The sequence below is a fragment of the Aquarana catesbeiana genome, linkage group LG05, assembly GCF_042186555.1.
Source record: "Aquarana catesbeiana isolate 2022-GZ linkage group LG05, ASM4218655v1, whole genome shotgun sequence".
Classification (NCBI taxonomy): Eukaryota; Metazoa; Chordata; class Amphibia; order Anura; family Ranidae; genus Aquarana; species Aquarana catesbeiana.
The window spans coordinates 523133263-523161222 of record NC_133328.1 but is presented as its reverse complement, the minus strand read 5'-3'; the positions used below and the strand labels follow the sequence as shown (position 1 = coordinate 523161222).

The window sequence follows — 27960 nt, the reverse complement described above, 5'->3', positions numbered from 1 at the left end:
AAACTACCTATGTAGATAAAAACAAGCTATGTAGCTGTCATGGTTATGCAGTAATGTGTGTCTGTCAGCTCACCTTTCCTTCTATGTTCACCTTTTTAGAGGTCAGCCACCCTCACCTGACTGTTTAAATAATCTTCCCTCAGCATAGCTCCACCCCGGTCTCTAATTAGGAACACTATATTAACCTGGGCATTGCAAGCCAACCTTCAAGCATTGTTTTTTTGGCTTCCTGCTTGCTCTACGTTTGTTTCTGTTACTGACCTTGGTGTGTTCTCGACTCTTCCTATCTGCTCGTGACCCCGACCTTTTTGGCATGTCCCTGACTATCCCTGTTTGCCTGTGACCCTGAACCTTTGGCCTGTACTCTGTTGTCCTTGTCTGCTAGTCGCCCCGACTTTGGCCTATCCCCTTACTATCCTTGTTGTTCCAGCCTGCTGCTTCCTTCCTCGATCTCTTGTAGTCTGCTGTGAGCTGTGAGACCCTGGGGGCCGTGACCTGGAGCCAGACTGCAGCGCAGTCCATCCTCACCACTAGAGGCTCTGGTGAACATCTGCTGGCTCTTAGACTCCACGCCCTGGGGAATCTATGCTCTAGTTCCCACTGGGATCTGTGTTAGTGATCTAGTAGACCTGCTTCCTGAACCTCCCAGGGTTCAACCCGCAGCAGTCAGTCCTAGGGTCCACTACCTTAGCGGTGCACTCCTGACTCCTACGGAGTGCATCTGTCACCTGGTCTCAGGTGACCTGACAGTAGCTTTGACCAAAATTCAATAATGGCCCTGCTATAGGTGTAGACTTTTTGTAGCTCATGAAGCCTGACTGGAAAACTCCCAGGACATTGCTAAGCGATGCCTAGCTGTTTCTGCTCACCTTCACTAGCACAGGAGTGAGCGCTTTCTGGAATTCAAACCCCCCTCACATGCATGTTCTCTCCTCTGATGCAGCAGCTCTGAACTCAGAGTTTGAGACTCCACTCATGTGATGGTGAAGGTGAACAGTCACAACTGGGCCTCTCCTGGGAGTTTTCCAGCCAAGCTTCATGAGGTACTTAAATGGCTTATGCCACGTACACACGAGCCGACTTTACGGCAGACTTGGTCTGGCGGACTGGAGTCCGTTGGATAATTCGATCGTGTGTGGGCTCCAGCTGACTTTTTTTCCCCAAAAGTTCGACGGACCTAGAAATGAAACATGTTTCAAATCTTTCCGACGGACTCGAGTCCGCTCGTCTGTAGGCTAGTCCGATGGACAAAAATCAACGCCAGGGCAGCTATTGGCTACTGGCTATGAACTTCCTTATTTTAGTCTGGTCGTACGTCATCACGTACGAATCCGTCGGACTTTGGTTGATTGTGTGTAGGAAAGTCCGTCAAAGTCTGCCAGACCAAGTCCGTTGAAAAGTCCGCCCGTGTGTACGCGGCATTACACCTAAAGCAAGGGCATTATTCAGCGCTTCAGTTTGTTTTATCCACAGACGCCCCTTGCTTGCATATTGAAATCTGTATATACCTTCAGTACCTATTTCCAAATCGGTTGGCTTTTCTGCTATACAGTATGTTTCTTCCTTGATGATTGAACTTGAAGTTACATAACCTGTTTGAAACGTTAACCTAATCACCAAGATCGAATTATGTTTTGTTATACAAGCTATGGACATGGTGAGTGCACTAGAATGTAGAGTGAAACTCCACAAACAAATGGTTTGGAAATGTGAGTGGCATCATTTACATTTCACAACATGCAATTAGCCTGCTCTTTGAACCATCTTTAAAACATTAACCAATACAAACATCAAATGGGACATAGTTATGGTATGTCCTTCCCAGCTAAAGGTGCCTTAGATGTGTTATCTGTTTTCAATGTCATCAGGCTTTTTTATTTGTTCTGATTTTATTGGGTTTTTCATTGTAAACAAAATACAATAAAGGAAATGTCAAAATAAAGGCAAAAAGTGGGCCGGTGGGTAATCCTTCCTCACCGCCAGATTGATAGAAAATGGTTTCCTAGTTGGATATAATGTTTCAGTAACTCTGGAGAGTGTCCAAGTACTGTTCCTGTGGCCCAAAAATACATGAATAGATCCATTATATCATACTCTGCTGCACTTTGTTTTCTAGATGCATTATGAAGTCTAGTTGCGCCCCCCATTACATAATGGTGGGGATTTGTGTGGATTGTCAGTATCAGGGAATTACAGCTCTAGCTGCTGTAAGGAAGTGGCATAGATGGAATAGATAATGGCCTAGGATTTGAGAGATCTGGGATAGAGCAGTAGAATTACCTGAGAACTTCTTCCCTACCTCTGTGGAATTGCTGAGTTGCATGGGAGTAGTACCTTGCTGGTCTGGCTAGCAAGGAAGCAATTGCATTAAAACAGGTAAGTGTACCATTTCCAATACTGAAGCTGGTGTGCATGAATTAAAAAAAATCTGGTCAAAAGAAACCATGAAAGCCTAACATTGGGCAGTAAAAAAAAAAAGTCTCTCCTTCCTCAGCTGATAAAGGGTCTAGTTCTCCTTCTGTGGTCTTCAAACTGTGGCCTGGGGGCCAGATTTGGCCCTTTGCTTTTGTTTATCCGGCCCTTGGGGCACTATTTCATCCACTGATGCCAACAATGGGGCATAATTCCCCTCACCGACACCAAGGAAGGGGCACGATTCCTCCCAATGACACCAATGGTGGGGCACAATTCCTCCCAATGACACCAACAATAAGGCCCAATGATGGGGCACAATTTCTGCCAATGACACTAACAATGGGGCCCAATGACTCCAATGATGGGACACAATTTCTTCTAATGACACCAACCATGGGGCCTAATGACACACTGATGGAACAAAATTCCTCCCACTGACCCCAATGATGGGGCATAATTCCTCCCACTGACACCGATGGGGTATTGTTTCTTTTTACCACTGACGTCCGGACCTTTTCTACCCCCAATGGCCACAGTCCAGTCCCCCTAAAATCTGAAGGACCATAAACCTTTGTTTAGGAAGTTTGGAGATACCTGGTCTACAGCAGTGTTTCTCAACTTTTTTTTAGTCACGGCACCCTTTAAAAGTATTTTCATTCTGGAGGTACCCCAGTCTAAGGCCCCCATTCACTGCTCTGCACTATTTTCCCCTGACTGAGCTCTCGCTGTGCTTATGTACAGTTCAGAGCTCCAGGGCTGAGACTGGCGGAGATCCGAACTGTACATCGGCACAGTGGGAGCTTAATTGGGGAACAGTGCAGCCTTCTCAACCAGGATGCTGCAGCACCCCTGACTACCTCAGATGGCACCCTGGTTGAGAGAGGCTGGTGTGCCAAGGTTCGCCATCACTGGGCTAGAGTAATGCTCACCTTACTACACAGTCCTGCGATCTTTCTGCTGACGTGGTTGCTTGTCCTGCATGGTACGTGATGATATAGAAGCACCTGCCCACATTCCAGCTGTGGAGGTCAGAAAACCTCCAATTGTTGAAAAAGCATGGGTCAGAGTATTTACTCTGTTAATAAATCCCCTAGGTAAATAGATCTAGATCATTCTTTAGCTGGGGGTGGGGGGGATTTTAATAACTTTCTTTCTCAAGTCATCTTCCAGGACGGCACACCTGAGAGATGAGAGGCTCCTCCCCACAGGAAACACAATCAACAGCTGTTTTAAGTCCCCACCCATCCCCTTGATCCTCAGTGTTTGATTGTGTTTCTCCCTACACAGTGAAACCGTTTGTTTTTTTCCAAATGACCCGAAGCCTGGGGCTGGTCGAAGCCTGGGGCTGGTGGTCTCCCCCTGGGAGCCGGACCAAATGCCTGGGAAGCCTCTGGGTCTGGCCGGATATATTTATCCTTCCTGGGGGGGTTTCCCCTATTCTTTCCTCAGGAGGGGAAGCAGAAACTGGAAGAGCCCCCCTGAGAGCTGAAGGCCCCTGGGTAAAGTGGTGTCCCCAGAACTTCAGGGGCCATTATCCTGTCCGGGCGTCCGTTCAGACGGGGGTGCTGGCCGCCGGTTCTTTCCAGGGGGAGCGTTCCCCCGACTCCTGGGCCCCTGGTAGCTCTCATGGGCTGCTAGGGAGGGCGCCGTCCGAATAACAAGCCCCATGTTCTTACCCAGGAGGGAAGGCTGAGAGTCAGCAGGAGCAGGCGCCCACATCCTCCTTGCGCTAGGCGAGGAGGCACCAGTTCACTACAGTGGATGTCTGCCTAAACCACCTCAGATGGGAATGAGGAACGTACGGCATTGGGCCCCCCCCCCCATGTGTATATACTGAGTGGTACAGTGCAGGACACAGCCTAACCTTGCAGCTCCCTACGGGGACAGCAGTTGGGGGGGGCACTTTGGCGGCTATCCTCCTTGCGTGTGGACCATAAGGATGGAAAAGCAAGCCCGGTGGCTGTGGCAAAAGGGGAAGACGACAACGGTGAGTGCTTTCATTTACCTTGGGAATTTAGCTGCAAAATCCCCAATCCCAGCCAGATGGTTTCTGGGCATTTGAGATAATCTCCCCTGGGGTCTGGATTCAAATAGCCCAGAAGCTTTTGCTAAAAACGCCAGCCACAGCTCCCTCTTACATCAGAGATGCTGTATGGTAGACAAGTGGTGCAGAGGAGCGAGTGTGCCTAAAACAACCTCAGATGGGAAAGAGGTAGGTAAGGCATTTCTTCCCAGTGTATATATTGAGTGGTGCAGTGCAGGACCTGGGGTCTGCATAACAAAATAGCCCAGAAGCTACTGCTAAAACCACCAGCCACAGCTCCCTCTTATAGCAGAGACACTGTGGTTATCACAACAGTAGGTTGCCAGCCTTTCTCTACATGCCCGGTTGTGGTACATTAGTAGGGGTGAATATAGCAAAGGGGGTGACCTAGTAGAACAAAGATTTCCTTACTGGCCAGGTATACCACTGAACAAGTTATTAATGGTGCAATGGTTGAAGGATTCAGGAGTAAGCTCCCCTGCTCAGCAGGTGCACTAGGTTATCTGGCCCTATTGGCGCAGCTGCTAGGAATCTGAAGTTGCTCCAAGATGCTTAAAAGCTGACCTAACTTTCAACGATGTGGCAGGAACCAAGCTTCTGTGTGGCACAGTAGGGCTTCCCTTGTGACAAATCCTCCTTTTGGGGGTTGCTTGCTATGGGTAACTTTTCATAAGCTCCAACCTCCCTCTCCATCTTTAGGGTCGGTTCACACTGGGGCGACTTGGGATCCGACTTGTACGCCCTCAAGTCGCCCCAAGTCGCTTTGCATTTAGGTTAACATGGTAGGCAATGGGAGCGTCTTAATTGACACTACTGAAGTCGCTCCGACTTCAGAAAAGACTCCTGTACTACTTCTATCCGACTTGTAGGCGACTTGTACCCATTCAACTCAATGTAAGTCGCCTGCAAGTCGGATCTCTCTGTAAAGTCAAGCGACTTTGCAGAGAAAACCCCTCCCTCCCCCCCTCCCTCCCAGAGAGGTGATTGGCCACAGGCGAAGTCGCCTGTCATGGAGGCGACTTCAAGTCGCCTCGTAATTTGCCGAAGTCGCGCTGAAGTCGCGCTAAAGTCGCGCTGAAGCCGCGTTGAAGTCGCGGTACAAAGTCGCGCTAAAGTCGTGTTGCCCATGTGTGAACCGACCCTAACACTGTGGTTATATTATAGTGCAGGAGGTAAGAAAAAACGTTTTGTTGGTTTGGGCTACAGTCCACTCAGTGACAGATCTAAAGGCGATTTACCATAAATAGCTTCCAATATCCTTTGATTAAGGATTTTCTGTGCAAACATATGCAAGAGCTAGTTAGCTACATGATTGCTTGTTTAAGGCCTGCAGGTGGCTATTTACCTCCAGGCTAAATTGGTAACCACCCTTTCTAGAGGTCATAAATTGGTCTCTAGGGCTGGGCTAATTGAGACTTTAGTTACTGATCAGCCCCACCCATGTATGAGCTGGCTAGCATGTGCTCAGTCTACAGAGGTAAGGTAGGAGAACAGCTACTATAGTAAGGTGTCCAACCATTTTAGGATTTGTTCCTTCACTGGTGGTAAAGGGTTAGTATCTACAGCCCAGGCTATGCCTATGAAATAAATTGCCCATGAAATAAATTGCCCCTGTTTGGTTATTTCATAAAGGGATACACCATGACTCCTTGGCTGCTCACCAGTAGACCTCAGTAGTGAAGGTTTGTCCTTGCTGGGGTGTTTGGTGGCACAACAAAACTATACATTGAGATTTGTGACATCTCTGCTCATAAGGGGTATATTGCTGTACATCAGAAATGCACTGCACTGAAGCTTGTTTGGTGTCCTTTATATCCTAAAGGTACTGCTTTGTTTGGCTACAGATCAGAAAAATACAACAGGGAAGGTGGTCTGTACTTTCTGGTTTTGTGCCGCACGGCAGAAATGCACATCATTGAGTCTGGTGATGACATCTCTGCTCATAATTGTATTGCTACACATCAGACGTACACAAGATTGATGGTCCTGATTTGTTGGGCTCCATAACAGAAGTACAAATTGAACCTGTACCAGGGGTAGTACATATACTGCCTTTGGTAATCGGTACAGCACCACAAAGTGGCGTCGTGCCGATTCAGGCAGTGCTATTAACGGCAATGGCTGCCGATTTTAGGCATGCGATTTCACATGTTGAGTCGCATGCCAAATCACTTCAATATGGATGTGCTATCTCTATTCAGAATGGTTATATTGTTGCACATCAGAGATGTACAAGATTGAGGTCTGTCTGTGGGGTTTTTTATGTCCTGCCTTATTGGTTGCTTATCAGAAAGGCAGCAGTGAAGATTGATTTGTTGGGAAATACAAATTGAACCTGTGCCAGGGGTAGTACATATACTGCCTTTAGTAATTGGTGCAGCACCACAAAGTGACGTTGTGCCGATTAAGACAGTGCTATTAACGGCAATGGCTGCCGATTTTAGGCATGCGATTTGAAATGTTGAGTCGCATGCCAAATCACTTGAATATGGATGTGCTATCTCTATTCAAAATTGTTGTTGCACATCAGACATATACAAGATTGAAGGTTGTCTGTCCTTTATGTCTTACATTTACTGCCTTATTGGCTGCATATCAGAAAGGACACAGCAGTGAAGGTTGTTTGTCTTTTTCTGATTTGTTTTTGCTGCTCAGCAGGGAGACACTTTGAGGATGGTGGCTTCTCTGCTCAGTATTGGTATATTACTACACATCAGACATACACAAAGATTGAACATTGTTTGTTTGTGTCCTGTATGTCCTATATTTACTGCCTTATCGTCCGTATATCAGGCACAGCAGTAAGTGGTGTTTCTCATTGATCTTCCATGCTGTTTCTTAGGGATACGCAGCAGGGGGTTGTTGGCTGCACTCCTCCAGGGAGCCACAGCATGGGGACCCCTTGCTTGTTCAACCTGAAAATTGCTTTTCCTGTGACCTGTGTAATCTTGAGGTCTGTGGTTTCGTAAGCAGGGACTGCTGGAGATGCTGCGACCTGGAGTCGCACAGTCACGAATGGTACCCTTTGGAAGCCATAGTATATGACTTCTCATGCGTCTTGCAGTCCCAAGTCGCAGGTTGGGTCGCACGGGTGTGGGAACCCTAAGCTTATCTGTCCCTTCTGGTTGAGGTTTTGCTACGCAGCAGGAATACTCATTGTGGAGTTATTGCCTTATATTGCAGTTGACCAGAAAGATCGCAGCTGTAAAGGCTGTCTGTTGTTTCTCTGTTTTTATGTTGCTGCACAGCAGAAATACTCAACATTGAAGCTTGTTGGTGATTTCTGTTTCAGATTGCCTTACCTTATGGCACTTCAGAAAAACACAATGCTGTAGGTTGCTTGTGTTCTTTCTGTGTTTTGTTCTATGTAACTGCACTACAGAACTGCATAACAGGTTTGTCTTATAACTGTACTTGGTGGTTCATCATAATCACGCAACATAGAAGTTTGAGTCTGTCTGTCTTATCTTTATGGCCTTGTTTTGCTGTACATTAGTAAAACACCACTGTAAAGGGGGTTCCCGTCCTTTCTGTATTTACCAGTTATGACCTAGCTAGCTGCACTTCAGAAATGCGCAGCATTTAGGGTTTGTTTGTGTCTTAATGCTTACATATTGGTCGCTCATCAGAAAACCAGACTGTGAGGACTGTTTGTCTACATTGAGGTTCAGATTTGGGTCTCTTCCCATATTTGATATGTTGGTTTAGCTAGTCACACTCAGATACACAACATTGTTGTCTATGCTTGTGTCCTTTCTGTCTAAATCTATTGTGCTATGTCCACAATCTATGGTCTTTTTATTTTTGATATTAATTATACATGTATCACCTTTTTGTATTTCAGCCTTCTCTTCCGTGGAAGGGCCGAGTTCTGGCTGCAGATGTCACATGTCAGAAAGGCTCGACCCCTTACATTCAGGGATGCCAGAGCCATTTCCAAGGGTTGAAGCCCAGTAGGGTTATGGGTCACTGGAAGAAGGCGATAATGAATCACCCTGTTTAATAAGAACTTAGGAAGTTTTGTTCAGAGGAGTATTATGGCATAAAGATGTATACCCGACCAAATAGGTTACAGCTCGGTGCATGGCCTTCATTTTGCCCTTCTAGCAAAACTTGATGTACCAATATGAGTGTTCTACTCCTGCTATGGATGTTAATCTCCTGAGTAGGCTCTCAGGCGTAAGTAAAACTATAAATTGGGCATGCCTTAAACCCAGGGATTAAGCTTCTGTTAATCTATCTCCCTTAAGTAGGTTTCCCTTCAGTCTTTGCTGACGTAAAGATAAAAATGAACAAAAAAGGTTGTCTGCCAGGGCCCCCCCTTTTTTGGCAGTTCTATTTCCCGGGACAGGGTTGTGTTAAGACAGGCCCCCTTATTGATCAATGTAGTGTCCTTGTCTTACAACACAGGTCTCCGATTAATCTTTTTAGTGGTTCTAAGCAGCACCTATAGGCACAATAGGCCATTGTTAAATGTTTGACAGGCAACATTGATAACCTACAAGTTTAACATGTTTTCTGATTCCATCTTTAAGAGCCCACTCCACTTAGATCCTGCATCCGAAGCAGAGAAGGCAGGGACATTGGTGGAATAGACCGGTAGATCAGCCGCATGATCCAGCTATGATACCTTCATCAAGCATATGGAGTGAAGGTAAAGCTCACTGCAGAACCGAGGTTCGCCAAGAGGGTCTTGCAGTGGTCCCACCCTAAGGTAGGCCTGAGGTACTTGCTTATCCTCTCAGGTGTGCTGTCCTGGAAGATGACTTGAGAAAAGTACTAGTTACTTACCGGTAACTGTCTTTCTAGGAAATCTTCCAGGACGGCAGGCCTACTTCCCACCCGTTGGAGGAGGGAAAATTTTAGAACACTAGAAGGTGAGTGCCTATGAGGAATGATTTTCCCTTGTGATCCAGGTTCAGGAGTTACTTCTCTACAAACTGAGGATCAAGGGGATGGGAGGGACTTAAAACAGCTGTTGATTGATTGTGTTTCCTGTGGGGAGGAGCCTCTCATCTCTCAGGTGTGTCGACCTGGAAGATTTCCTAGAAAGACAGTTACCGGTAAGTAACTAGTACTTTTTTTATTTTTATTTTATTTTCCATCGTGCTTATCTTCAGCCTCCATTGACACTGGTAAGAGAAGGGAAAATATTCAGCTGACATGGGATTTAGTGATCTGTAGGTTATAATTATTTCCAGTACTGATCCCTTATAAGATGACCTACTTGCAATTTAAGACTTGAGAGTTATTTTAAGTGACAAGAAAGAAAATAAAACAAAATTCCTGGAGTATTTCACCAACTGAGATAATGTTAAGTGTTAGCTTTTTTTTTTTGGTCGAAACTCTTTACCTAAAGCTCCCTCCAGGCAGACAGCTAAATACACATTTGTAATATGTAGATCGTAGCTGCTCTACCTGCCAAAATATTTGTCATCCTGTTTAACCATTCTTGAGCTCTAATACATAGAGTTGTGCTCATAAGTTTGCATACCCTGGTAGAATTTATGATTTCTTGGCCATTTTTCAGAGAATAGGAATAACACAAACTTTATTCTTTCATTTATGGTTCGTGTTTGGCTGAAGCCATTTATTATCAATCAACTGTCTTTACTCTTTTTAAATGATAATGACAACAGAAACTACGCAAATGACCCTGTGTAAAAGTTTACATACCTTGGTGATTTTGGCCTGATAACATGCACACAAGTTGACACAAAGCGGTTTGAATGGCTATTAAAGGTAACCATCCTCACCTGTGATCTGTTTGCTTGTAATTAGTGTGTGTGTATAAAAGGTCAATGAGTTTCTGGACTCCTGACAGACCCTTGCATGTTTCATCCAGTGCTGCACTGACTCTTCTGGATTCTGAGTCATGGGGAAAGCAAAAGAATTGTCAAACGATCTGCGGGAAAGGGTAGTTGAACTGTATAAAACAGGAAAGGGATATAAAAAGATCTCCAAGAAATTGTGAATGCCAATCGGCAGTGTTCAAACTCTAATCAAGAAGTGGAAAATTAGGGATTTTGTTGAAACTAAACCACGGTCAGGTAGACCAACTAACGAGTTCAGCCACAACTGCCAGGAAATATGTTTGGGATGCAAAGAAAAACCCACAAATAACTTCAGGTGAAATACAGGACTCTCTGAAAACATGTGGTGTGGCTGTTTCAAGATGCACAATAAGGAGGCACTTGAAGAAAGATGGGCTGCATGGTTGAGTCGCCTGAAGAAAGCCATTACTATGCAAATGCCACAAAGTATCCCGCTTACATTATGCCAAATGGCACAGACAAGCCTCAAACCTTCTGACACAAAGTCATTTGGAGTGATGAGACCAAAATTTAGTTTTTTGGCCACAACCATAAATGCTACATTTGGAGAGGAGTCAACAAGGCCTATGATGAAAGGTACATCATTCCTACCGTGAAACAGGGAGGCGGATCACTGATGTTTTGGGGATGTGAGCTACAAAGACACAAGACATTTGGTAAAAATTGATGGCAAGATGAATACTGGAGGAACATTTGCATTCATCAGCCAGGAAACTGCGCGTGGAACGTACTTGGACATTCCAACATAATGATCCAAAAACACAAGGCCAAGTCGACCTGTCATTGGATACAGCACAATAAAGTGGAGTGGCCATCTCAGTCTCCTGACCTCCAATATCATTGAGCCACTCTGGGGAGATCTCAAATGTGCAGTTCATTCAAGACAGCCCAATAATTTACAGGAACTGGAGGCTTTTTGCCAAGAGGAATGGGCAGCTTTACCACCGAGAAGATAAAGAGCCTCATCCACAAAGGCCACAAAAGACTTCAAGCTGTCATTGAGGTTAAAGGGGGCAATACACAGTTTTAAGAACTGGGGTATGTAAACTTTTGATCAGGGTCATTCTGTTGTCATTATGATTTAAAAAGAGTAAACACAGTTGATAAATGGCTTCAGCAAAACACTAACCATGAGTGAAAGAAAAGTTTGTGTTATCATTCGTATTCTCTGAAAAATGGCCAAGAAATCATAAATTCTGCCAGGGTATATAAACTTATGAGCACAACTGTAGCAAGCCAGATTGTTGACCTTGAGATGGATACTAAGGCCGGCCATACACGATTCAACCCATTAATGGGCAGGCTGAATGTACCAAGTTGATCGATCAACTTTGGTACAACCAGCCTGCCGGATTCTCTTTTACGATTATCGCTAGCAGCTGTTAGTAGAGATAATCGCTGTCTTTGCACCGTGTATAGCCTGCCTAAGTCAAAATCGGGTACTTATACAAGTTCCATTTATAGCTGCATTTAATTGGTGTTATTTTAATATCTCAATGGAGTTAAAATACACCAAACCCAAATTCTGTTTTCTTTGATTAACAAGGGAATTTTTGAGTGATTTGTTATTCCTATCATAGCAACATGGCTATCTGGCTGCCCAATGTCTAAAAATCTTAGACTGGATTCATACGTGTGTGTGTGTTTGTGTGCATTGCAGCATGCGTAATATCACATGCATAGGTGTGAATGCGCTTGTTCTGCTTTCCAAAACATGCTAAATTGCAACGCATGGGTTCAAACCAGACATATACACATGTCAAAAAAGTGAGTACACTTGGAAATAGTTTTATATTTTCAACATGTATAACAGGCAAAATTAGATCTTCATTCAAACAGTGCCTAAGGATAAAGGTAATATACTTGAACAAATGACACCTAAAATTGACAGGGGATGTATGGACGGCAGCAGGTAAGACTAGAGCGAGATATTGCTTGTAGAATAGGGATGCACAAAAATTTCGGCCACCGAAACATATCGGCCGAAAATGGCCTTTTTGCCGAAATAGAAATCATCCTGATAACGGCACCGAAAATGGGGCAGGGCCCTGCCCCTTGTGCCACCCGGTACGGGGGGTGTTGTTCTGGAGCGCCCCAGTCCTGTCCTCTCCTACCTACCTCCCTCCTAGATGAGGTGGCTGAAAACAAAACAGTGCTCTATGGGTGGAAAGCTGTCGGCACACAGCGTTAAGGAGCAGCTTGTCGGTATAATCAGCAGGAGGAACATAATCAGTGTACAGCGGGGCGGGGAAAAAGAGTGCAGGACTTGTTGTTTGACATGCTTTTAGAACTGAGGGCTTCTATCTTCACCCGGTCTTCCTTCTGGGTTCACCGCCTTCGGCTACATGAGTGGCTGGGTAGCAATGACTTTTACGGCACAGGCTCTGAAGGTATGGCACGGTATGCCTGATCTTCAGAGCGTATGCGTCAGTGACTTCACTGGCTGCATGCACTCTGAATATCTCCTAAACAGTGGAAGTTTGGGAGATATGCACAGTACCTACAGGTAAGCTTTATTTTAGGCTTACCTGTAGGTAGAAGTCATAAAACAGAGTTTACTGCCACTTTAAACAGTCCCTGACTATTTTAATAAAGATTCTTTAAAGTTGGCTCAGATGAAATGTTAGCTTTCTGTCTTTTTTTTTTTAATGTACATAAAATCATATGTAATGGAAGAGGTGTGTGTGTGGTGTTTTTTTTTTTTTTTTTTTATGATTGGTTTATACATGTCTGTGAGACTCTTACTAGTGGCACGCTACGCACACCACATTACTGCTCTCCTTGGGCCACCCAAAGGTGTCCCAGGTCTTTTACAATCCTATAGTATGTACTACAAAAAAAAAAAAAAAAAATTGCCGTGCATTGCTAAAGGGTTTGGGTTTGACTTGGAAAAAAAGGTGGCAACTTTTAAAGGGACCCTGTATGCATGTATGTTAAAGCGCTAAAACCTTCACTAGATACAAAGGCTCTGCAATTTTGACAGCTCAATGGAAGAGGACAGGACTCCTCCTCAGATAGGAGTAATCTCAAATTATGTGATGTGTGAGCAAAATACTGCATACATTAGTACATGAAACTACGTTTTAAATGCAGTTGGTTTATATTTATTTTGCTACATCATATTTTCACAGCTCTAAACATTTCCTAACCTAGAGATAAATAATTATGCACCGTAATCTCAGATAAGTGTAGCCTGATTCCTGCATTATACTGTATGTAAAATGTATTACTTGCAATGCACAATACCTTGATTTCTGTTTTTATTACAGTTATTGAAAAACTACCAAAAGTGGAGGAAAGAATGTCCGGAGATTACTGCAGACCTGAAGCCATCTCCTCTCCTTAACTTGTACAATGCTGGCTACCATGGTGTCCTAAGGTCAAGGGATGCTTATGGCAGCAAAGTTCTTATTTACAGGATTGGTAAATGATTTGTTTCCTCTTTTTTTTTTTTTTTTTTCCCCTCAGCCTGTTCTGTTTAACAATATGTATATTCAATATGATGAATTGCCAAGAATATGAATACTAGTTATGGACTCAACCAGGCATGGAAAGTGTTTTTATGTACAACAATCTTGATGGCCAAAGCCATGTATAAATCCACTTCATTGTACACAAATGTATTTTAGAAACCATTTTCCACTGTACTTCAAACGGATGACCAAGTGCATATTGTATATGATTTAAACAGTAGTATTAAGGTTGCAATGGCAAACCTCTATATAATATATTGTGATGACAAAAATATTGTGAAAATGTCCATGGGGATCCTACATTGATGGATTGGATACAACACATGCAGTGTCTATATAGAGACTAGTGTCCATGTGGTAATATGTGGTTTCATAAACTTTGAACCCCCAGTCACCACAGAGGTAAAGAGGAAAAAAGTCACCATACAGTAGAGCTGCATGATTCTGACTAAAATCACAATCTTTTTGCTTAGAATAAAGATCACGATTCTTGCAGCGTAACGTCATCTATCACATTACACAAAAAATTGGGCTAACTTTTTACTGTTTAGTTTTTTATTCATTAAAGCGGGGTTCCACCCAAATTTTGAACAATATCTGTATGTATTCTCTTCCTTGATGAAATGTAAATCGCCGTAATTACCTTTTATTTTTCTATTCTTCTTTGCACTTCCTGGTTCTCCTCCCGTGGGAGTAGGCGTGTTTCTAGCCTCTCCCAGACTCCTGGGAGCTAGTCTCAGGCTTCCCAGGATGCCACTGAGCATGTGCGGGAACGAGCGGTGAATGCTGGGAGCACAGCATTCACCACATCCAGGAAATAAATGCTTGTGGGCTTCAAATGCCCACAATGAAGATGGAAACTGCCTGCACTGAATAATATAAGTTATTCTTTCTGACGAAATCTGACACAGGCAGACATATTACACACAATATGTGAGTATGTAATGCTGAGAAGAAAAGTTTGTGAATGAACTCAAAAAAAAAAAAAACGATAGATAGGTGGACCCCCGCTTTAAGGTGTATTTTTTCCCCAAAAATTGCGTTTGAAAGACCGCTGCGCAAATACAGTGTGACATTAAATATTGCAACAACCGCCATTTTATTCTCTAGGGTGTCTGCTAAAAAAATTATATATATATATATATATATATATATATATATATATATATATATGTGTATGTATGTTTGGGGGTTCCAAGTAATTTTCTAGCAAAAAAATACTAATTTTAACTTGTAAGCAACAAGTGTCAGAAAAAGGTTTAGTCTTTAAGTGGTTAAACTGACCTCATTTACAGACAGAAGTTCATTCCTTTTGATCTAAAAGTAACAAGTGTTACAGTGTTTCTCCTCATCTCCAATGAGATAAACTTGGCAGGCTGTCTGGATTTTTTTTTTTTTCAGCAGTGAGCACTTCACTTGTTACATAGTATCCAGGAAATGCTTTTTTTAGGATCAGGAGTAGGGATGAGCTTCGAGTTCGTGTCAAACTCATGTTCGACTTGAACATCGGCTGTTCGCCGAACAGCGAACCATTTGGGGTGTTCGTGGCAAATTCGAAAGCCGCAGAACACCCTTTTTAGAGTCTATGGGAGAAATAAAAAGTGCTAATTTTAAAGGCTTATATGCATGGTATTGTCATAAAAAGTGTTTGGGGACCTGGGTCCTGCCCCAGGGGACATGGATCAATGCAAAAAAAAGTTTTAAAAACGGTTTTTTCGTGAGCAGTGATTTTAATAATGCTTAAAGTGAAACAATAAAAGTGTAATATTCCTTTAAATTTTGTACCCGGGGGATGTCTATAGTATGCCTGTAAAGGGGCGCATGTTTCCCGTGTTTAGAACAGTCTGACAGCAAAATGATATTTCAAAGGAAAAAAAGTCATTTAAAACTACTCGCGGCTATTAATGAATTGCGGGTCCGACAATACACATAAAAGTTAATTGATAAAAACGGCATGGGAATTCCCCCAAAGGGGAACCCTGCGCCAAATTAAAAAAAAAAATAATGGCGTGTGGTCCCCCCAAAAATCCATACCAGACCCTTATCTGAGCACGCAACCTGGCAGGCCGCAGGAAAAAAGGGGGGATGAGAGAGCACCCCCCCTCCTGAACCGTACCAGGCCACATGCCCTCAACATTGGAAGGGTGCTTTGGGGTAGCCCCCCAAAGCACCTTGTCCCCATGTTGATGGGGACAAGGGCCTCATCCCTACAACCCTTGCCCGGTGGTTGTGGGGGTCTGCGGGCAGGGGGCTTATCGGAATCTGGAAGCCCCCTTTAACAAGGGGACCCCCAGATCCCGCCCCCCCTGTGTGAAATGGTAAGGGGGTACCCCTACCATTTCACGAAAAAAGTGTTAAAAATGACAAGAGACAGTTTTTGACAATTCCTTTTTTTTATTTCTTCATCCTCCTTCCTCCCCCCTTCTTCTCCGGCTGCTCCGCATCAATGATGGGAGGCTCCCGCTGTGTGACGCTTCTCGTCTTCTGACGGTTCTTAAGTAATGGAGGGCGGAGCCAGCCGGTGACCCCGACCCCTTTGACGCATGTGGTGGCCCCGCCGGAGGAAGATGCTGGCCCAGGGGACATGTATCAATGCAAAAAAAGTTTTAAAAACAGCCGTTTTTTCGGGAGCAGTGATTTTAATAATGCTTAAAGTGAAACAATAAAAGTGTAATATTCCTTTAAATTTCGTACCTGGGGGGTGTCTATAGTATGCATGTTTCCCGTGTTTAGAACAGTCTGACAGCAAAATTACATTTCAAAGGAAAAAAAGTCCTTTTTTTCCTGGAGGAAGAACCAGAAGAAGATGGAGGAAGAAACCGAAGGAAGATAGAAGATAAAAGAAGCCATTAAATAAAGGAATTGTCAAAAACTGTCTCTTGTCATTTTTGACACTTTTTTTTGTGAAATGGTAGGGGTACTTTTGTACCCCCTTTACCATTTCACATGGGGGGCGGGATCTGGGGGTCCCCTTGTTAAAGGGGGCTTCCAGATTCCAATAAGCCCCCTGCCCGCAGACCCCCACAACCACCGGGCAAGGGTTATGGGGATGAGGCCCTTGTCCCCATGGGGGCTACCCCAAAGCACCCTCCCAATGTTGAGGGCATGTGGCCTGATACGGCCCCCCCCCCCCCCCCACCTCTTTTCCTGCGGCCTGCCAGGTTGCATGCTCGGATAAGGGTCTGGTATGGATTTTAAGGGGGACCCCACGCTTTTTTTTTTTTTTTTTTTAATTTTCGTTCGGGGCTCCCCTATGGGGAATTCCCATGCCGTTTTTATCAATGAACTTTTATGTGTATTGTCGGACCGGCAATTCATTAATAGCCGCGAGTATGGTGTTCGCGTGTTTGAGCGAATTTTTTGCCTGTTCGCATGTTCTGGTGCGAACCGAACAGAGGGGTGTTCGGCTCATCCCTATTCAGGAGGGAAGTAGAATCGCGATTTTGATTCTTTAACAATTAATTCTGCAGCTCTACCATACAGTGCCTTGAAAAAGTATTCATACCCCTTTGACATTTTTCATTTTGTCGCGTGTTAAAACCAAAAACGTTAATGTATTTTATGTGATGGACCAACACACTCCGGGGGACAGATGCAGCATCGGTCCGATGCTGCATCCACCTGGGTAAAGTATGATTATGGGAAAAACCGCATTCCCATACTTCTCTTTTTTTACATTTATTTTACAGTGCCTTACAGTGAAAGTATTCATACCCTTCGCAATTTTCCACATTTTGTCATGTTACAACCAAAAACGGAAATGTATTTTATTGGGCTTTTATATAATAGACCAACACAAAGTGGCACATAATTGTGAAGTGGAAGAAAAATTATAAATATTTTTTACAAATAAATATGTTAAGTGTGGCGAGCATTTGTATTCGGCTCCCTTTACACTGATACCCCTAACTAAAATCTAGTGGAGCCAATTGCCTTCAAAAGTCATCTAATTAGTAAATAGAGTCCACCTGTGTGTAATTTAATCTCAGTATAAATACAGCTGTTCTGTGAAGCCCTCAGAGGTTTATTATAGAACCTTAGTAAACAAACAGCATCATGAAGGCCAAAGAAGACACCAGACAGGTCAGGAATAAAGTTGTAGAGAAGTTTTAAAGCAGGGTTGGGTTATATATAAAAAAAAAAAAAAAAAAAAAATATGCCAAGCTTTGAACATTTCACGGAGCACTGTTCAATCCATCATCCAAAAATGGAAAGCGTATGGCACAACTGCAAACCTACCAAGACATGGCCGTCCACCTAAACTGACAGGCTGGGCAAGAAGAGCATTAATCAGAGAAGCAGCCAAAAGGCCCATGGTAACTCTGGGGGAGCTGCAGAGATTCACAGCTCAGGTGGGAGAATCTGTCCACAGGACAACCATTAGTCGTGCATTTCACAAATCTGGCCTTTTATGGAAGGCAACCTGCATATTCGGGTGTTCCCCAAACTGGGCAAAAGGGCCAATGTTCGGCCCAAACTCATACTTAGGCAGAACCGTTTGCCCAACACTAGTAATCCATATACTTTCGCACAGCCATGCTTGCTTCCACAGTAAAGTCACCAGGTCATCCAAATTAAGAGAAGTGGAGAACAGAACGCTGACTTGACCGATTTTTGCCGGTTCTACCAGCTGCCTCAGACGTATGGCTACTCTTTTTGGTTAAATCCATAACTAGTAATTATATTCTTAGGTAATTCATGTTGTTATGACAAGAGACTTTTTTGTTGGTTTTTAATATCTATATGATAGTTTCGGTCTAAGCTGTTGTGGCAATTGGGTTACTAAAAGGTTAACCGGTAATCAAAGCAATCAATCACTATTGGTGTAAGCTTATTAAAGGAGTTTGTACTTGAGCTGTAAACTTATCTCTTCTTTCCCAAAAAGTCTAGTCAGTTAAAAAAAATAAGCAGGTCAGTTCATGTAGAATTCCACTTTTTGTGTGATCACTCACCTTAACCCCTTTACAACGAGTGTATGCAAATATGAAAAAAAACAGCAAGCAGTGTACAGAGCATTGCTGTGTGTGTGTGTGTGTGTGTGTGTGTGTGTACAATGCACACCAGCGGGCACACCTTTAAGTTGACCTGCTGGCGTAAATAGGCCTTTGGGTATCTGGGTTCATATGCACGTAAATGCAAATATACATAATTAAATTATCAGTTCTGGGGAGTTGCCGCTTTCAATTCTCCTGATCATATGAACTGGATATTTTATAGCACATCTAAGAGAAATGTAAGGGATGATATTTCTGGTCTCCATCTGAGAATGCATTTACTTCGAAGTCATAGATCGTGAGCAAGTATTCAACAATGCAATAGCCACAATAAAGGATGAGATCTGCAGCAAGTAACTGTGGGTGCTAGTTTTGTTTTTCTGCCTTAAAGTAACAGAACTGTGCAATGAAATGGTATTTTTACGCTTTTTTTTATTTTTTTTTCCCAGATAAGTGGGACACAAAGCAATTTACTGCATACGAAGTGTTTCGAATAAGCTTGATTACCTCTGAGCTTTTGGTGAGAGATGCAGAGACACAACGGAATGGCATTAAGGCTATATTTGACTTGGAAGGATTTGGACTGGCCCATGCATTTCAAGTCTCCCCAACTTTGGCTAGAAGAATAGCTTCAGTTATGACAGTAAGTTAAAATGTATATAACTGCAAAGTTTAGAGCTATTTCCTATCACTATGTTATTTTTGCTGGGAGAGCATTAAAGGGTAGTGGTTGCAATAAAAGATCTCTTTCAAGTGGCAACAGTTTGTATAACGCCAGTGTAAAAGCAGCCCATATACAGCCAGTGTGTGGTGGCAGCCGTGGATGGTACCAGTGTCCAGAGGCAACTAGTGTATGTCAGAGTGCAGAGGCAACCCATGTATGAAGCCATTGTCCAGAGGCAAGGTACAAGATGGAGTCTACCTGGTCAGTGCCTTGCCTCTTCAGGGGAACTTCCTGGTGTCAATGATTATCAAGGATGCCTACCTCTACATCCCCGATTTATTATCCCCCCCCCCGACCCCAACAGTTACTGCAAATCGCAGTAGAGGGTCACTAGTTTCAGTTTATGGCATTGCCATTCAGCCTGTCCACTGCCCCAGAGATTTTACCTAGCTGTTGGCTGCGGGGTAATTGAAGATTAATATTATTATTAAGGGCCTTCAGTACAGGAGGGATCAGAGGGCCTTGCTCTAAGGTATTCCCATTGTGGGTAAATGGAGGACTTCTCATGGAGAAATCGGCTGAGTTGCTCATTTCAAATGTCCAGCACACAGTACAGGTCCTGGAAAGGTTCAGTTCGGTACTAAAACCTTCAGAAGTTAGCTTCTGTTCTGACCGAACATCTGGAATACAGGCAGTCCCCAAGTTACGAACATAATAAGGACTGTAGGTTTGTTCATAAGTCAAAGTTGTTCATAAGTCGCAACACTGCATTTGTAAGTGTAACTTCTGGTCGGGACACTGCATTCGTAAGTGTTCGTAAGTGTAACTGCCGCCTGTGCATGGATCTGGGATGTTCCTGGCGCTTGTTATGTTATCTGGGAAGTAGTACGGCAGTGTGGGATGTGTCCGGAGCTGCTGGAAAGGTATCCAGGACCAGCGTGGAGCACAAGTGGCCGGCATTTGAGGCCGTTCGTAAGTAGGAATCGTTCGTAACTTGGGTGTTCGTATCTTGGGGACTTCCTGTATTTAAGTTTAGTTTTTGCTCTTTTTGATTTTGTAATTCTTACCCTCTTTAAGGCAAAAAAGGTGACCTCCTGGAAGATGTACCATCATATATGGAAAGCCCTTTGCCAGGTGTGAGGCTTGTAAGTTTCATCCCTGACCATATGTCATGGTGCACATTTTGGCAGTCTGGTGTCTCTGGCTTTAATTACTATCAAGGAGCAAATATTGGCCTTGGCTGTGCTGTTTCAGAGACCTAGTGTTTCTAATCCCTTGGTAAAATCTTTTTGTTTAAGCTATTTGGGAATGGGGGGGTCAGTGGGAGGGAGGAATCATTTTTTTTTTTTTTTGATGGGCAATTTGTCAGGACAATGGCTGGTGTTTATCGTTTCAATCATCACGACACCATGTGTTGATATGGTGTCAGGATGATTGAAGCCCAATATTTCTATTACATTATAATATAAAATCGTTAAACTCACCATAATGCAGAATCAGTGGGAGACCTGAGTGTCAGTTGCCTCGTTGCCTGCCACCAGATGCAGCTTGTCACTTGGCACGTCGCCTGCCACCAGATGCAGCTTGTCACTTGCCACGTCTCCTGCCACCAGATGCAGCTTGTCACTTGCCACGTCGCCTGCCACCAGATGCAGCTTGGCGCCTGCCACCAGATGCAGCTTGTCACTTGCCACGTCGCCTGCCACCAGATGCAGATTGTCGCATGCCACCAGTTGCAGATTGTCATTATCCTGCCACCAGCTGAAGCTTCCCACTGTTGCCTGCCACCAAAATATATCAGATGCAGCTTGTCCCTTTTTAAATGTAAAAGCAAATTGGTGTCGGGCAACAGTGACAGCAGAGAAAGCGGCTTCTCTCCCCAGCTTTTCAGCACATGTGCATTGTCTGGGTCCCAGAGTGAGGGTGGGCAGTGAGACATGAGGTAATCTCTCTGATGCACAGTGTGAGGGTGGAACTGCAGTGATACAGGACGGGCGGTGAGGGATAATCTCATGTCTCTCGTCCGCCCGCCCACTCTTTCATGCCGCTCGCCCCCTCTCTCTCTCGCCGGCCCACCGCACTTGTGGCTAGGCTGCAGAGAGGCCACGGCCTGGGGGTTGGGGACCCCTCTTTAAAGGAACAGTATAATGTGCTTTTAATAAGCACACATTTTTAAAGTGCCACACAAGTCAAAATCTTTTTTTCATTTTGGATAGAGTAAGGGTTGGTTATAACCTTATTAGTCTGTTTTTTTTTTTTTGTTTTTTGTTTTGCAATCTGTGCCCATTGGGGAGATTTCCCTTAACTTCCTGCCGCATAGCCAAAAGAGTAAGTGAAAGGAAATCCCTGCAAATTAACCTCTTGCCAACCGCGCTATAGCTGAATGACAGCTACAGTGCGGTCGTCCAGTTCTGGAACACCGTCTTGTGTCGCCTTCCGGTGATCACGCCAACTGTGGGGAGTGGGCGGCGGGCTCTGTGATCACAGATTGAGGTAAAAAGCCAATCAGCGGCTCTTTACTACGTGATCAGCTGTGTCCAATCACCTGATCACAGAGGTAAACACAGAAGCTGGTTATTGGCACTCCTTACCTCACGCTGACAGCATGAGGAGAACAGAGACAATAACTGGCTTGTATAAAAGGGACATGTACAGTGTCCTGATTATCAGTGCAGTCCCAACAGTGCCTACCAGCGCCTCCTCATCAGTGCAGCCCCATCAGCGCATGAGAAAAATTACCTGGTTGCAAAATGTTATAACCAACTATGAAGTTTGGTTTTTTTTTTTTGTTTTTTTCAAAATTTTCGGTCTTTATTTTAGCAAAACATTAAAAACCCAATGCTAATTAAATACCACCCCAAAAAACTCCATTTGTGTGAAAAAAAAATATAAGCTGAAAGCTAATAATTGGCCTGGGCAGGATGGGGGTAAAAGTTCCCGGTAGGCAATTGGCAAGGTCACCAGGCTCCCCATTGGAAGATTCCCTTTCTATTCCTGTTCTACACTTCACTTTTGATGAAGTAAACAGGACAAATTGAGAGAGATGGGGACACAGCAATCAAACATGACAGGTGATCTAACCCCACTCCACTCTATCCACTTTACTCAAAACTAAAAAAAAAGTTTGGTCTTTAATTACACTTTTTAAGTTTTTTATTTTAATTTTTAAAAAAAATCTTTGACTTTTATGTTGTCAAAAGCTCATTTTTTTCCCTTTACTAAATGTAGTGATTTTCTAGATTAGCCACTAGAGGGAGTTCGGTGTGTGTGACTCAAGCTTCTTGCTTGGTAACTGCTGGTATACAAATATCATCCATGCTGGCGGAGTGTGTTGATTTCATTACATAGTGAGAGAGCAGTAAAGCATAACCCTTGTTTAACACAGCAAAGCAAAGACTATAACCCAAGTTTAGTTTTAATTATATTTTTACAACTGCCCATAAAATACAAGTCGTTGTATTCCCAGCCAAAAACTTCTTTTTTTTTTTTTTCTTCTAGTTTTGATTAGAGTGGAGAAGGATTAGCCCCCCCCCCCCAAAGTTTTTACTGCTATGTGGGGCTCCCTAATCAAGAGTTCAGTTCACATACTGTCCTGGTGACCAGGTTCTCACCAGACGGGAAGTGAGGAAAAGTCTGCAGCAGAGACGCGTTTATTTCTGCCTGTGTTGCTGTTGAAGATTTTCCTCAAGTCCTATCTGGTGAAATTGTCAGTGGGACAGTAAATGAGGGAAAATATCCAATCAGATGGAGCCGCTGTTCATGTATTGTGATGGCTGTGTGATTGCAATAGCTATGTGAGGAGATTTGTCCATCTATGGTGTATGGAGTGGTTGAGGGATTTCTAATTGTGTATTAGTAGGCCGCTCATCATAGTAATGCACCAACAGCGAGGTGTGGTAAGGGCATGCCTGGTTTTGGGACTCCCAAGTAGATCTGCAAGTTATGTAAAGTTTATCAAATACAAAAATGTAAACAGCCCTCCAAATCACAAACAAAAATGATTACCAGTAATTGTGTAATCAGTACAGCGAGCAGAGCTCACCGTGGGCAAGTTATGTAAACTAATCTACACGCTGGAACCTGACTGAAGGTTTACTATTCAGGGCGATCCTGCCGCCTAAGGGCCTTTCACATGGGTGTTCGGTCTGGACCTGTCTGTCAGTTTTTCACACAGGCCCAGACTCAACCACAATGTATATCTATGAGGAGGTGGAAACAGACGGTACAGTATGTCTGTTTACATCTGAGTTTGTGCTCGCAAAATAAAATGAAAAAGGTTTGCATCCTTTCGCATTTTCTCACATAAACTGATGTCGTCCGTTTACATCTGTTCTGTTCCATTTAACTTTTAGTAGCATGTGCTACATTGATTTATTTATTAATTTTTGGACTTTGGTGCTGTAAATTATTTATTTATTTATTTTTGCCATTTTGTTTACTTTTTTTTTGTTCTTTTATTCTTTGTGACAATGTGTGTCTCTGTTATTCTGTACTTGTAAAGAAAAAAATCTCTAAATAAAATTAAATTAACCCTTTAGCACCGACCATATGCAAATTTGCATTCATGGCTTGAATGGGGTTAAACCGGGGTGATGCCATTTTTTAGAGCCAGCTTTTGGCTTTTTAGTGATAACCGATGCGTCTAAAAGCCGCTCGGCTGTTATCCTAAAGGAGCGGGAGGGGACGTCCCCTCCCGCCACCTTCAACCGCTCTTCCCAGGCCTCCTGTCCCACCGGGAGACCCGAGCCACCAGCCGGCACGTCTGCCGCCTAAGCTGAGACGTGAACAAAGCCGGATTCAGCTTTGATTGGGTCACCGATGTAAAATCTTGGAAACAACGTCACGCCGTTTACTTGGCTGTCAGTGGCACAGATTTTTAAAATAATGACAGTATTCAGAATCGCTGAATTTTGGCGATCTGAATACTTTTAAGTGCAAAGATTTGGGGTCTTTTTAGACCCCCGATCCCTCCATAAAGCGTACCTGTCACCACCTTCCTTGTGACAGCAATAAAAGTGATCAGAAATTGGGACCATGTAAAAAAATACAATTACATTTAAATAAGAAAGAAAATAAAAATAATTTAAAGCTCCCCCATGCACGCACAGCAAAGAAAACGCATACGTAAGTCACGCCTGCAAATGTAAACGGTGTTCAAATCACACATGTGAGATATCACCGCAATTGTCAGAGTGAGAGCAATAATTCTAGCAAAGGACTTCCTGTGTAACTCTAACCTGGTAACCGTTAACATTTTTTTAAAGCATTGCCTATGGAGATTGCTAGTTTGTCACCATTCCACAAGTGTGCGCATTTTCAAAGCATGACATGTTGTATTTATTTAGGCATGAAAGCGTTAAAAAAAAAAATAAAAAACATTTTGAGCCAATTTACACCCATGCGATCCACCGTAGTGCAATTTTTAGCCCATTCAATTGAAAGAGCTGAAATTGCACCGATCACACAAAGTAGTTCATGCACTACTTTTGAAAAACGCACTGTGCCAAATCGCAAGGTACCACAGTACCCACAAATGCACTACGTACTATGTATTGGCACCTGCAGCAGATTACAAAGACAGTGCGTTGTGAACACAGTGCCAGAAACTCGCACATCTTTCCCTCACCTCGTTCAGTAGTGAACCAGCCCTTCGGTATATTTCTTTATCCACTCTCTTTATGTGGATGGGGGAATGTGGCAACAGTGTATGGCGAGCTTAACTGTAAGTGCCCATATAACCAGTTACCTGTTAAGAAGAAAGTAAATATTTGCCTCTCCTGCTGGCTGTACTTCCGAACACCATTCTTTTGAAGAGAAATGGCCAGCTGAAGTCCTCTTCAGAAAACCACACTTCTGGGAGTGTGGATTTTCACTGCCAATTCCCACATCTGTACTGTGCTCTGCAATGACGTAGGGGCTGGGGAAGTATCCTGAGCTGCCTACTACCCTTCCCATGTTGTGCATGTTTCCAATATTTTAAAAAACATGACCGCTGTGCAGCCTGCCTGGTGACTTACAGTCTTGCTTCCAAATTTTACCTATTGCCAACCCAATTGTCTTTCCTTTTGATCACTGTTGTATATTCCATGTATGTCTGTCCTGTCCCCTCTACACGTTTCCCTGTGTGTAGCTCGACATGCAGCTAAACCCTCCTATTCTGCAATAAGCCAGACTGAGTGTAATCTTGAAGCTTTATTAACAACTATTACGAAAAACAGATAAAGGACATATAATCAGTACATGAAACATACAGAAAATACAATGAATATGCTTTGCTGTAGATGACGATAAATTATTCTCGCCATCGATGCTGCGTTTTAGGAGATGCAAGCGGATGCCCCCCCCCGTGATTCTTGTTAATTGTATTATATAATTAGGCTACTGCTGTAAGTGTAAACGTTCTTCTTACTTGCCAACTTGTTATTTTCCACAGGATCCCAGAAGGCAGGCAGCGACAATTCATGATGTGGGCACCTGAAGCTCGTTCCTATTTGCTTTCGGGATCCTGAGCAGCTGGCTCACGCCTGCGCAGTAATGGTGCAGCGTCGGCATGTTGTTTACAGGTTGCCATAACAATGTCGGCATCGGCAGAGTTTCCCGCCCCTTTGTTATGGCAACCTGTCAATTAGCACAGAACTTCCTGTCTGGAAATACCACAAGATTTCATTGTTGGCCCTCCCTAGGACTTCTGGGATAGATGACACTGTGATATCCCAGGTGTCCTAGGGAATTGCCTAATGACGAAATCGCCTAGGCGGCTGGGGCAGAAAGTGCAGACTACACAGAAAAAAAGCAGGTATTTAGCAATTAAAAAAAAATAAAAATAAAAAAATTGCCATTACATACTGTTCTGCGGGTTAGCATTGTCTTACAATGATCATGAAAAAATGGGTGGAACTCCGCTTTAGCGGTGAACAGTTTTTCTAGTTTCTGCAACAGTAAATTTACCACTGGCTCCATCTTGTGGTCAAATCTGATATTGCAGGCAAAACAACTTAATATCCTTCTGGAGGCTGAGCAATGTCTGCTTTTTCGTTCCAACTCCATAGATCTAGGTGGGACCAGGGATATCTAGTTTGTTTGTTTTTTCTCTCCTCCCCATAGATAAATGTAATTTAAAGTGGAACTTCACTCTAAGGCTATTTTCACACTGAAGTGATTTGCAGGCGCTATAGCGCTGAAAATAGCTCCTGCAAATCGCCCTGAAAAAGCCGCTCAGTTCACTCCAATGTGTAAGCCACAAGGGCTTTCACACTGGAGCGGTGCGCTTGCAGGATGGTCAAAAAAAGTACCGCAAGCCGCATCTTTGCAGCGCTATAGGAGCGCCCCTTCCCATTGAAAACAATGGGGCAGCACTGCAAACCCCCCGGCAAAGCGCCGCTTTGCGGGAGGTTTTAACCCTTTTTAAAACCACCCTGCTAGCGGCCTATTAGCACTGCTAAAACAACGGTAAAACGGCGCTAAATATAGCGCCGCTTTACCGCCGGCGCCCGCACCAGTGTGAAAGTAGCCTAAAGGGGAAGTTCTGCTTTATGTCTACCATACCATATTTGGCTTATTAATGTTGTTTTTTTTGGGGGGGGGGGGGGGAGGTGTTAGTTTTGATACTCACTCTCCCTTCCACTTGGCTAGCCCAGGTAGGAAGTTCGGCCCTCACTTTTAGCCCGCAGCCTTTTGGGACATGTTACATGTCTCAGAAGGCTGTGGGACCATTCAAAAAGCGCAGCGCGTCACACGCAAGTGCATTAGAAAGCCGGCTGTGAAGCTGCAAGGAGTTACAGCTGGATTCCCACAGTAAACAAACTGGCGCCGGGGACCTGAAGACCGGTGAAGAACTGACCCGGGTGAGGATGGCACTGGATCCCTGGACAGGTGAGTGTCTCTTTATCAAAAGTCAGCAGCTACAGTATTTGTAGCTGCTAACGTTTTTGATTTTTAATTTATTTATTTTTTTCTCTCTAGGGTAAAGATCCTCTTTAACTTGGACTACGTGTTTAAAACAAAAAAAAAAAAAAACTAATATATATATATATATCTCTCTCTTTTGGTGGTCTTTGGCCAGCACAAGGGTACATGAAACAGTGTGTATTATAATTAGAAGTTGATTTGGGCTCTTTTTTAAAGCAGATTTTTTTTTTTTCAGGACTCTTTTCCTCTTAAAGTTCGTGGAATACACTTCATAAACGAGCCTTTTTTCTTCTACCCAGTATATGCCTTAATCAGGCCGTTCCTACCTGACAAGATCAAAGAACGGGTAAGTAAGCTAAAAGGTATATACAGTACCTCACAAAAGTTAGTACACCCCACACTTTTTTGTCAATATTTTATTATATCTTTTCATGTGACAACACTAAAGAAATGACACTTTGCTACAATGTAAAGTAGTGAGTGTACAGCTTGTATAACAGTGTAAATTTGCTGTCCCCTCAAAATACCTCAACACATAGCCAATAATGTCTAAACCGCTGGCAACAAAAGTGAGTACACTCCTAAGTAAAAATGTCCAAATTGGGCCCAATTAGCCATTTTCTCTCCC

General features: G+C 43.6%; 1 protein-coding gene across 1 annotated transcript in view; it reads left to right on the top strand.

Annotated features, from left to right (window-relative positions):
- TTPA (alpha tocopherol transfer protein) overlaps positions 1 to 27678 on the top strand; it is a gene marked incomplete at its 3' end in the record, with an annotated part of 45020 nt that extends 17342 nt beyond the window's left edge. The window contains 3 exon segments of the mRNA XM_073631701.1: positions 13563 to 13716; positions 19210 to 19403; positions 27568 to 27678. Of these exon segments, the coding sequence (XP_073487802.1) occupies positions 13563 to 13716; positions 19210 to 19403; positions 27568 to 27678 (459 nt within the window).
- Positions 27679 to 27960: the final 282 nt, after the last annotated feature.